Genomic DNA, 12,459 nt, shown 5'->3' with positions numbered 1-12,459 from the left:
GTGGGCGGGAACTCCGACGACGATTTAATCGTCTTCTCAATCATTAACCATCAGGGGGTAAGGCTTTGGTTCACTTGTCCCTAGCGTCACGTGTTCTCTGCAACTTGTAAGTGGCCTCTGGGCGTACGCACCTTTAGATCATGCACTGTTCTCTTTGAGTAACAGCGAGAACGCGCGCGCACACACACTTCACACAGGCTTTACGCTTGAGCTTTGAGCAGCTGATCTTTTGCAAGCTATTTTCCCATGGGGCGAAGCAAGATAGAGATCAAGAGGATAGAGAACACCACGACCCGCCAGGTGGCCTTCTGCAAGCGGCGTGTTGGTCTGGTGAAGAAGGCCCGCGAGCTCTCTGTGCTTGGCGATGCCGACGTTGCTTTCATGGTCTTCTCCAGCTCGGGCAGACTCTTCGATTACGCAGGCTCTAGGTACGCCGCTGCCCCCCAATCCTCTTAAAGCCAGGACTAATTAATTAGCTGTGATCTGAATTCGCTCCCTGCTGTGTCGCCGCAAGGACCATGAACGAAATCCTCCAAGCTTACATCAGTACCGCTCGCCCTCACCCTCCACCAAGCCACTCTGACGCGGTGAGTGCTTAACTCAAATTTGATGCAGAATACTCTTCCTCAGGAATGATTTCTTTGTTTGGGGATAATTTGCATAGCCCTTGGTGTATCAATGTATTCCTCTTTGTTATCTCACTGCTCTCTACAATATTGTCACAGCATTGAAGAGAAAGTTCTTCTTTATTTCCTCTTTGCGCTATGCTTCCACCATTCTTCATGCTAAACTCTGCAACCACCCCTACCTTCTGTCCCTCAACCTTAGGTCTCTCACATCTTAGAGGATGGTGGAATTCGAGTATCTCTCATCCACCTTGTACAAGGACGTAGACAAGCATGCCGATTAGCCGGATAAAATGGCACTGAAGCAATTCGTAGAGTTACCCTAAGAGGAGCTCCAACAAAACTTCAAAGCTGCGAAGCAGTTGGAGCAGCTTCAAAAGTCAAACGTCATCACTCTGCCATCAGGTGAGAAGAAGGTCTTCGACCCTTTATATGTAGTTGAACTGTTTAAATTGCTGGACGAGGGGGAAGTTGAGATCAAGCCGACGAACGACGAGGACCTAATTAGGCAATTTGGCTCACTGGAGGGCCTGGCCAAGGAATTCAAGATTACAGGCACGGTAGATGAAGACACACAGAAACTGAGATGATCAATCTCACACACGAACCATATTGTATGTCCAAAAAAACTTTCGGAATAGTGATGGTAGCCGAAGCCAAAACAAGAGTGACCTTGGCGGAGGTCATGCACCACAATTTGAAGGAACGGATTGGGAAGCTCACAAGACCCAACACAAAAACAAAGATTCACCCTTGTCTGGCATATTATGAGACTGATCGATAAAAGCATCAAGCATGCATGCCTATGATGAGGACATGAGGTCTTTGAAATAGGATTGGAAGATTACATGGGCACGATCATGTACCACTAACTTTGATAGTTCTTTCCTATACACACTATGGATGCCCAAAGGAGGGGAGGTGGGTTCTTGTGGAAGAGAAGGGGGCTCCGGAAGAGATGGTTCATGTAGATTATCTAAACTAACGGATAGTGGGGGAGAAGATCGCAAAGGGAGAGGAAGAGGAAGAGAAGGAGCAAGGCTTGGATCATCCCCAATGAAAGGTGTTGCTCGTTGACATGCTCTCTACTCTATCTTTGTCTCATGAGCTACCCTTTTTGTTTCCACCTCTTGAACTTGGTGGATGGGGAGAAGTCTAGTCCTATCATGTTTTCGACTCCTACGACTTTGAGAACCCATTCTCAAGGAAGCTAAGAGAGACAAATTTATGAAGGCTCAATGACGCAATAATACTAGAGATGTGTGTGGGATAGTACTAAAGATGTGTGTTTATATAGAAAGAGTAGCTTATCCACTTCAAATCTAATTGGATTTCTTACCTATGACTGATTGGATACTTAAGATAAACATAAAGATAAAAAGAAAACTATTATCCACTTAAAAAATTAATATTATTAATAGTAAATATTTATAAATTTAAATATTTATCATTACTTGATATATAAATATATTTTAAAATTATCTTTTGTTTTATAACTATATAACTACATTTTCTTCCATTATGTGTTTTTTCAAATTTTATTCAAAGGTTTTTCCTACACATAAAAATATTTTTAAGAAATATTAAATTTTAAAAATTAAATTTTAAAGTGAAATAATATGGACTTAAAAAAATATTTATCTAATTTCAAAAATATAATCTTTTAAAGTTAGTGATTTTAAATTCTTTTATATTAATAAGTTATATATATTTTATTCTTTGAAATTCTATATTCTAATTCTCTTTTTTGGAAAATAGTGAAAAAAATACTAAATTAACTTTTTCAAAAATCTACTTTTGGAAAAATTTGGGAAGGAAGGAAGGAGGTGCCAGGTGTCATGCGTACATGCCACATGGCTTTAACTTAATATGTGGCACTATTATGGCTGACGTGGCTATTCCATGATGTGGCATGCCATGTCACCAAGTGTGAGGTGGCATGCAAAGGTGAGAAGAAGATATGGCATTAATGATGACTAGGATGATGAGGTGGGAAGTCAACTAGGTTGACCATGTTGACATGGAGGAGGGTGGATGTGGCAAGGTGAGGTGGCATGGTGCTTATGTGGATTCTCACGAAAGCTGATGTGGACATAAAGTGGCATGCACATATAAGATTTGTGTCCACCCAAGCCTCACGCATGGCATGATATCTAGGCTTTGAAGATTACCAAGCCTAGATTTCCAAACCTAACTAGGATTAGTTTTAGACTTGAAAAGGGGAGAGTGGACACAATATGGGAATTTTCACTTGGGAGAATTGAAAATGGAGCTTTTCATACTCACATTAAGAAAAAATAAAAAATAAAAAAATTATAGTAACAAGTATATTTATCTCTAGAGTTTTTACATTGAAAATTTTAATATTTCATTTTCTAAAATTAAATTACAATTGATTTAATGGACCTCTAACAATCATAACACATTTTATAAAGTAAATCTGCAAAAATCTAACTGTTAGATTTGTAATATTACCTTAGATCCACATTCTACTAATCTTTCCCAATCTAATTATCACTAGATCCATACAAATTGAGCATTTTAAATGGTAGATGTGGTGGGAGGACAAAATAGTATGTTTTTAACAATTCTAATACCTTTTAAATAATATAGAAAATAGTATAACACTTCAAAGATTACTCACTAAATCAAGTTAATCTCTATATTATGTGAGTTTGTGATATGCAAAGTGGGAACATCATATGAGTAATAATGTAAAAGTTATAAGCAATTTACTCACATTTAGTGTACCTGTCTCCAAACCTCCGATGGACAGGGCCTGTATACAATTTTTGTTTCCAAAGAAAAGGGGCTTTGCAATTATTGGATATTTGATAAGATTATAGTTTTAGTTTCTCAACTTTGCATGTGATGTTTCATTAGAAGACCTTAAAGTGAAACTCCTTGGCTAACTTAGAGAGATTGGCTATTCTTCTGGAAAAATTACCTATTTTCAGGCTAAACCCAAGGGCGCCCACTAAACGAAACTAGAAAACCTCATCTTACAACCACCCAAGAGTAGAAAGTATTTTTGTTCTCACACATTGTAACCAACCAAATTTGTATAGATACCATTGTAATAAGTATATATATGAAATTAATATTAAGTTCAATTTCTCGTTTAACATTGGTCATCTTGTCTTAATAACGTTGAATAACTCTTTTACAAAATGAATTCACAAGACAAGATATATGGATACAAAATTATATTATATTAAGAAAACTTCAAGATTATGAAAGATAGATATTTCATACAACTAAAAGTATATTCGGATTTTCTTCCCACCATAATACCATCTACCTTAAAATTGAAATATGATGGTATGGCATCTAATAGAAATTCCAAGGACGTGCACAGATCTCTCTATGTCCATTTTACGTTTATAGGGATGACTATTGTCTTCATCACTCAAGTTGATCATTAGGTCATACTGCACAAATTTTTGCTCTAAATCTAATGGCATCTAAGTCCCCTCTACTCTTTTTCCATTGTTTGTACTCTAGACTGATGTACAAGGTGTATGCCCTCACCTAAATCAATGCAAGCATTGCATTTTACAAAATCATCCTTATGGATGATTTCACTCACTTTCCATTCTGCTCCGAGTGCATTATCCAAGCTAGACTCAAATATATGTGTAGATAGCCACATTGCTTTTGTCCTCTTCATGTTTGCTTCTCAAAAACATGTCACAAATAATGGAGTGGTATAAACCATGATAGCCTAATCCTCTTAGAAATCCTTCTTACTTTCATAGACTTCTGATAAATATCCAAGAAAATCTTGGATATAAATGCTAATAGATTACCTTTATCTAGGAAATCCCAATCTAATGAATTTAGGCTTGGTACAGGCAAACTCTCGAGTCTTCCATAAGCTTCTGGTCTTGTAGGGTCAATATACTTAGGGTTATATAAAAATATTTATTTGTTAATGAAAAAAGAAGATGGTTGATTAGAAAATAATACTTTTCCAAGATCAGCATGCATGGCTTCGAAAGTCCCGGTGTATGACTCCACAGGTTACCACATATAAGACACAACCCTTGTATGACTCCACAGGTTACCACTCAACCCTTGTATCACATATAAGACACATGTGAATAAACCATAGAATCATAAATAAAATAAATAAAATTATAAAAAATATCTTACAAACAATGAGCTTACAATGCAGATGCTGGAGTAGAAGGATGCATGTGCATATCTCTTATCATGTGTACATGTTGCACCTTTGCCTTCCGCCCATATTTTTCTATCTTGAATTCCGAGATATGTAGTCCCTTCCAATAGTATTATAGTAAGCCTCTTCTTTGCATTTTTAATCCTATGAGGATTTTTTCTATGATGGTTGCATAGTCACCCAATCGTTTAATTTGAAGTTTATACCTTTCCACACACCCTGATCATCTTTAACACTATGAAGGATGCATGATGAAATGGCATTAGGAGTGCACCTCAAGTTAGATTGTTAGATGATGGATGATGCAAAAAGATGACAAGAAAGTGGTGCAATCATGGTAGACCAGGGAATTTCAAATGCATTTACACATTTTGGGGGGAACATAAATTTCAAATTTTTATTTTTTGAAGTACAACATTTGAAACCTAGTAAAGTGAAGTTGAAGTAGCTACGCGATATTACATTTAAGTGGTGATAACCTACTAAAATACCCAAAACTAGTAAAGTTAGTGAAAAGTGGATATGAAACCCGATGACATATTTATGGTTGAATGTCACAGCTCTATTGGTCCAAAGCTTAATCCAAATCCGGTATGAGTGATTAAAATGCGACCCTTTTTTAACATTTTTGGCCCTAATGTGGAAAACATTTGCCGATAGATCATAGATTCTGAAGAGCTCTTGGCAACATACTAAGTTATTTCTTACATCCAAAGTCTCTTTTCAAATACTGACATCATGAAAAACAAGATACACTTAATTTCATGGGCTTACAGAAAAAATTACATTCATAAGGTGGTTAAAGAATTGAAAAGTTATATTATATTTATCCAAAAGGGTACCTAAAATAATTAGAGAGAGGTTTCATTTTAAAATTCAAAATTCATTACTAGGTGGTTTTGAAAATACATCTTCAATGCAAATAGTGTGCAAGGTTATCATTTGATGACTCCCTCCCATACAATAACCCCCCTCCCCTTTTCTCAAGGATATGTGTGTGTAAGTGGTACTGGTGGACACATTTACTATAAGAGATGTTCATAAAGACACAAGGGGTGTGGTTGAGGGTGGGTGTGTGTGCAAAGGTACAAGAAAATGTGGGATAGGATAGCAACCATAGAGTTTTGTTGGGAAACTTTATAAAGGAGGATGACATAAGGATAGAAATGGAAAGTAGCATAGGCATGTCTAGCTCAAATCCCAATTGTGAAAACATACCATCATTGTATTAAATTTGGTTTAGAAGTCTTCTAGATGTTGTAGGTTTTGGTAAAATGAATGATATCCAAATACCCAATAAGTGGGATAATTATGGTCGTGCATGTAGCTTTAACAATTATAAAAGGTAAATTCGAACCAAAATATCAAATATTAAAAAATAACTTATAAACACTAAATGTAAAGATAATGCATCCACCACCACTAGAACACGATAGAAATTGAATCCAAAGGGGCTGAGCCTGCCTTCCCCTTAGAGCGCCTTACCAATAGAGTTCTTATGCTTTCATAATTGTAAACTATTTGTACTATTCCTAGGCTCTTTGAATTGCAAATACTAAAATTTGACACTTCAAATTATATGATGTTGTCCCTAGGGCGGTAGCCTAGTGGATAAGACTTTAGACTTTCTACTAGAGTTCAAATCCTCTTGGGGACATTGCATACTAAACGTGTGTTTGCATGCAAGTGAACACGTAGTAGAGGTTTGATTTTTGACGAGCACCCTTACCCTTCAAAATCGACTGGTTTAGTAAAATATATCAAGCTTTTCATTAGTGTAAAATATTTCTTTAGTGTAAAAATTTCCAAGTATTATATAGCCAAAATGTTAAACAACGAGCATGATGCCCATCTCGGGGCGTACGCACCTTTTGACCATGCACTGTTCTCTTTGAGTAACAGTGAGAACGCGCGCGCGCACACTGTCACACAGGCTTTACGCTTGAGCTTTGAACAGCTGATCTTTTGCGCCCATGGGGCGAAGCAAGATAGAGATCAAGAGGATAGAGAACACCACGAACCGCCAGGTGACCTTCTGCAAGCGGCGGGTTGGTCTGGTGAAGAAGGCCCGCGAGCTCTCTGTGCTTTGCGATGCCGACGTTGCTCTCATCGTCTTCTCCAGCTCTGGCAGACTCTTCGATTACGCAAGCTCTAGGTACGCCGCTGCCTCTTAAAGCCAGGACGAATTAATTAGCTGTGATCTGAATTCGCTCCCTGCTGTGTCGCCGCAAGGACCATGAGCGAAATTCTCCAAGCTTACATCAGTACCGCTCGCGAAGGCGTTGGCTCTCACCCTCCACCAAGCCACTCTGACGCGGTGAGTGCTTAAGTCAAATTTGATGCAGTATTCTCTTTCTGGGGAATGATTTCTTTGTTTGGGGATAATATGCATAGCCCTTTCGCTCTACTCTTGGTGTATTAATGTATTTCTCTTTGCTATCTCACTGCTCTCTACAATATTGTCACAGCATCGAACAGAAAGTTCTTCTTGTTTCCTCTTTGCTGCTCTTCTCGTCCTGTTAACGAATGCCTATTGCCATTCCTACCATGATACTAGAGAATCCTTGCGCAAAGATCGTCGAGTCAACCTACTTTATGCGTGAATGTCCTTCAGTTCAATAGTACACGCAACAAAACATGCTCAGAGAATCGAAAGGCATTCTCTGTAGTTGCACCCAGACTCTCATGATCACACTATATCAAACACTTTTTAGAATGCGTACAGAAATTTAAAGAAAATAAGAGGGATTAAATGAAAACTCAAAACCGACCTTCAAGGATGTACTTTTGGTGTTGATATGAAGTTTAAAGAACTCATGCGTCTCATTTATACAAATTTGAGAGAGAGAGAGAGAGAGAGATTTTATTTCCTTCTACTAAAGATCCAAAGGGTTTATGATACTAAAACTACTACAAGTGAATCAACTCAACCAATCATGTGGTATCAGCATGGAGAGCCCAATGTGTGGTTTCCTTGTAAATCTTCGACGGCAAAGCCACTATATGGCACAGTGTATGATCTTGATATGGAGCACGCAAAAGGAGGGTCTAGATCTTGAGATTGAAGGGTGTCGCTCTCTTTAAAGAGTTTATACTCTTTCTCTCCCTTGACATTACAAGTGCACGTGGAAACTACATGTCTAGCACGGGGTGCACTCGTTGGTTGCGGTTAGAGGGCACTCCAAAGAGCTAAGTTATCCGCTCTAGTGCTTGTTGTCTAGGTAGTATCATTGTGCATCCTACTAGCATGAAAGGGCCAAAACCCTCTTAAATGAGGCAATGAAAACTCCTTGTTTCTCAATAATATGATGGGCCTTTGAACATGTGGCACTCCTACATCTCTATCTTCTCCACTGCATAATACCTTGTGCTCTTTGGACTTAAATCAAAGTGATGGAAGTATGCTCAATGAACCCATCCCTAGTAAATCACAAAGAGTTATTTATACCTACCCCACCGGAGTTTTTATGGGCAGCATTGGTAGGGACCACCATGACGAATCTGCATAAAGTCGAGCTAGGTCTAGGAGGATGAGACAATTGATCTATTGGTGTAAAACATTAATAGAGTGGCATCTAGGCTTTCCTCAAGAAAACTAGCCAATGATGGGGGAGTATAAAGATTATTAGCGCATCATGTGCAATTTGTCTCAAGGACTCTAATGCCAAATTTGGGAGATGACCTCTGTGATTGCTTGAAGCATAACATCTAGGACTCTAATGTCAATCTTTAGAAGGTGATTTTTCCATCAAGGGTGGACACAATATATGTATGTAATTGCTTGAAATACAACATCTAGGACCAAAGTTGTTGCCCCAAACGTAGACATGACAATCTCATGTGGAACTGAAGGCTTACTCCTAATACAGGGTAAAAGTATCATGGCTTGAAATTTGGTATTCTTCTCCTAAAAGTGAGTCTTAAAGAAGTATGTCTCCATGTGGTTAGGGATGCATAAGCCCTCTTCTCCTCAATAATGACCCAGAGAGAGAGAGAGAGAGAGAGAGAGAGAGAGAGAGAGAGAGAGAGAGAGAGAGAGAGAGAGAGAGACTGAAGGAGTCAAACTTTAATCATTGTACTACTTTGTATCTGCCAAAGCTAATACTGAAGAATGTTGCTGGAATCACTCTCTCACTCAAGTCTCTTCTCTCTCTTGCATTGTGTTGTGTATCCTGCATCATTCCATTTTAAGATAATCCATGTCCAGACGAGAACTTTATTCTGGAATCATGAGAGGCCTACAAACGAACCTGCACGTAGACATGATTAACTTCTCTAGACTACTCAGGCACGTAGCTCAACATGTCCACATTGGCTTATTGCATTAGGCATAGTTGCATTAGTCATGCTCTTCAGGAGCCGACTAGGTGGTCCAGAACCACGCAAGTATGGGGTCTTAATTGGACACATCGACACTTTTGGTGATCTTGTTGGGTAACTAGTACACCAGGTAGGGGAGTAGAAAGATAGAGACTAGATCTAAGGTCAACCCTGCACAGTAAGTCAGTAGAGGAAAGCTAGTTGGAGGGTGTAGATCTAAAAAGAAAGTGTGCATGCACTCTGCACTAGTAGGAATAGTAGATTCAGGAAGCATTGAGGAACCACAAAGGAGAGCACCATGAGCTTCAAAATATGAGGCAGGAAGCTCAAGAAGAAGAAGAAGAATCAGTAAATGTGTTTCTCAAGTACCCAATGTTCAAGGGCAAGAGCAAGGAGGATCTAGATGAACACATCTTCATCTTCGAAACCACATCCTTGGCCACTTGAGCTCTGTTGCCACAAATGACAAAGTACTTTATGACAACTTTGTGGCAAGGCCACTAGCTAGTATGCACAATATGGTTTGGAGCACTTTCAGATATTTGCAGAATTGAAGGAAGCCTTCCTGAAAAGATTCACAAAATACAAGACCATCACAGAAGCACTGGAAAAGCTATAGATGCTAACTCAAAAGAAGAGGCCAACAAAAGATTCTCCAGCTAAATTTTGAGCACTGTTAATGCATCTAGATCAGCCCAACAAAGCTACGCCAGCCACATTGAGTCAATGGTTCGTGAGAGGACTGAGGGAAAAGCTCCAGACAGTGGTGGCCTTTGCATATGATTGGGATACCCTCACCTTCGAACAAGTGGTGGTGGGAGCAACCAGAGTTAAGGGAATCTTGAAGCAAACAAGAAAAGACCCCAAGAAGAAAAAGAAGGATAAAAGGAAGAAGAAGGTGCACAGAGAACAAGAAGCCAGCTAGCAACAACGTGGAGGTGGCAAGAAAATCGAGGTTGCCATCCCAAAAAAGGATACATAAATGGAAAGGGAGACGCATCAAATCACTATCTCCCCTCCTCAATCCGGCAATCAATGACTTTGCATCTAGGGCAGTGGGCATTGATGGATAGATTTTAAAAAGATTTCGGGAAAATCATAGAGATATTAGGTAGTTATGGTCGTACCAAGGGGGGGCATGCACCACGACAACGGCTGAAAATCGTATCACTTTATCTATAGAAGGCCTAGTTTGCATGTCATTGTGCAAAAACTCTCTATTGTGCTATGTTTCCACCATTCTTCATGCTAAACTCTACTGCCACCCCTACCTTTTGTCCCTCAACCCTAAGTCTCTTGCATCTTACAGGATGGTGGAATTCAAGTATCTCCCGTCCAGTCTGTACAAGGAGGCAGACAAGCATGCTGATTGGCTGGATAAAATGGCACTAAAGCAATTCGTAGAGCTGCCCTAAGAGAAGCTCCAATACAACTTTAGATCTAAGAAGCAATTGGATCAGCTTCAAAAGTGAAACGTCATCACTCTATCATCAAGTGAGAAGAAGGTCTTCGACCCTTTATATGTAGCTGAAGTGTTTAAATTGTCGGCCAAGGGGGAAGTCGAGAAGCAATTCGTAGAGCTGCCCTAAGAGAAGCTCCAATACAACTTTAGATCTAAGAAGCAATTGGATCAGCTTCAAAAGTGAAACGTCATCACTCTACCATCAGGTGAGAAGAAGGTCTTCGACCCTTTATATGTAGCTGAAGTGTTTAAATTGTCGGCCAAGGGGGAAGTCGAGATCAAGCCAGCAATGACAAGGACTTGATTAGGGAATTTGGCCCGCAAGGGCAGGGCCAAGGAATTCAATATTACAGGCATGGTAGATGAAGATACATAGAAACTGAGATGATCAATCTCACACACAAACCATACTACATGTCTAGAAAAACTTTCAAAATGGTGAAGGTAGCCGAAGCAAAAACAAGAGTGACCTCGGCAGAGGTCTTGTACCACAATTTGAAGGAATAGATTGGGAAACTAATAAGGCTCAACAAAAAAACAAAGATTGGCCCTTGTCTGATAGCCTTGTTTAACGAGAAGGTCTGAGGAGGAGCTAAAAAGGACAAGGAGAAAGGCCCCAAAGAGGAGGCAATAGGAAAGCCCTAGAAACAGGTGACGTCCGCCGGGGCAGGGCAGCGAAGCAATTTCAGGAATGGGCAAGAAGACTCAAGATTTCCCATCATCCGGACTGAGGAAGAAAAGAATCTTTAAATTTGGTGACAAAAAGATGGGCAGGAAGGGGAAAATTGCCAAGGAGGGAGAGACAGTAGGCTTGCAGCCAAAAAAGGCCTTGGAAACAATAGCAACAAGCCAAGTGGGAAAAGGAGCTCGCAACAACACAACGGAGGAGGTGCCAGCAGAGAAGAAGAGCTGCAAAATGAAAATGAGAAGTTGAGGGAAGAGATGAAAATTTGGAAAAGAAGATTCACGATCTTGAAGGGAGAAGGAAAGAAGCCAGCCGCGCAATCTGAAGGGAAGGGAAAAGAAATCGTCTTATGGAAAGGATCATCAATGGATCTCATCCCCAACAATGAACTTAAAGAGCATGCATGGGCAGCTATGAAGAAGCTAGAGGATAAAGAAAATATTGAGGCCGCACTGAGGGTCAAGATTGAAGAACTAGAGGTGCTCATAAAAGAACTCAAAGAGCAACAGAGATAGGGTGGCAAGATAATAAAACCCCTGAAAAAGGAAGTGGAGGAAGCCATGCTTGTAAGGATAACAAGGAAGAAACGAGGGAAAATGACTACATATGAGCTGAATGTCACCCTTACAATAGCTAATGTGCTGACCTTAGAAAGAAGGCAAAACTAATGGAGGCCATGATCTAACTCGACAGTATGGATTCCCACTAATCTTCATCTCAAGCTCAAGGCTTCCACACTGCAAGACACATGCAGAGGAAGTGCTGTCAAAAACAAAAATGTTAGAGGACTTCCAAAGTTGGGCTAAAATAGAAAAAAGGGAAAAGGAGGACTTGGAAAAAAAGATGCAAGAGTAAATGGGCCAAAAACACTAGGGCATTTGGAATGAGATTGCACTGAAGTGCATGCAAAATTTGATCCACACAGCTCATGAGGCCTTCCAACTAGGATGAAATTGCAAAATTCATGAACCAATTGGAAGCGCCTAAGGTAGCTTTTTTGTTAGATGAGCTCTCAGGTAGGAGTAGCCAGACAAGGAAAAATCGCATCCCCTCGATCTAGACCTATGCACAGAAGCAATGAGCTCTTATGACTCAGAGATCTGAGTGAGGAGGCAACTACTCACTGGAAGAGCAATACTGCTAGTGCCCCTCACCAACAGAGCTACTTGGCAGAAAGAGGAAG

General features: G+C 39.8%; 1 protein-coding gene across 1 annotated transcript in view; it reads left to right on the top strand.

The window, feature by feature from the left end:
- The first annotated feature begins 210 nt into the window (after window positions 1-210).
- LOC147602602 (MADS-box transcription factor 23-like) overlaps window positions 211-12,459 on the top strand; it is a 29,620-nt gene continuing 17,371 nt past the window's right edge. Inside the window, exons 1-2 of the mRNA XM_086797838.1 lie at window positions 211-428; window positions 515-587. Coding sequence (XP_086653964.1) covers window positions 247-428; window positions 515-587 — 255 coding nt within the window. The 5' untranslated portion in view covers window positions 211-246. The remainder of the gene's footprint in view (window positions 429-514; window positions 588-12,459) is intronic.

The sequence above is a fragment of the Cibotium barometz genome, unplaced genomic scaffold, assembly GCF_041138505.1.
Source record: "Cibotium barometz isolate CiBa-2024 unplaced genomic scaffold, ASM4113850v1 ctg412, whole genome shotgun sequence".
In the NCBI taxonomy this organism is placed as follows: domain Eukaryota; kingdom Viridiplantae; phylum Streptophyta; class Polypodiopsida; order Cyatheales; family Cibotiaceae; genus Cibotium; species Cibotium barometz.
This window is presented reverse-complemented; position numbering and strand designations above follow the sequence as displayed.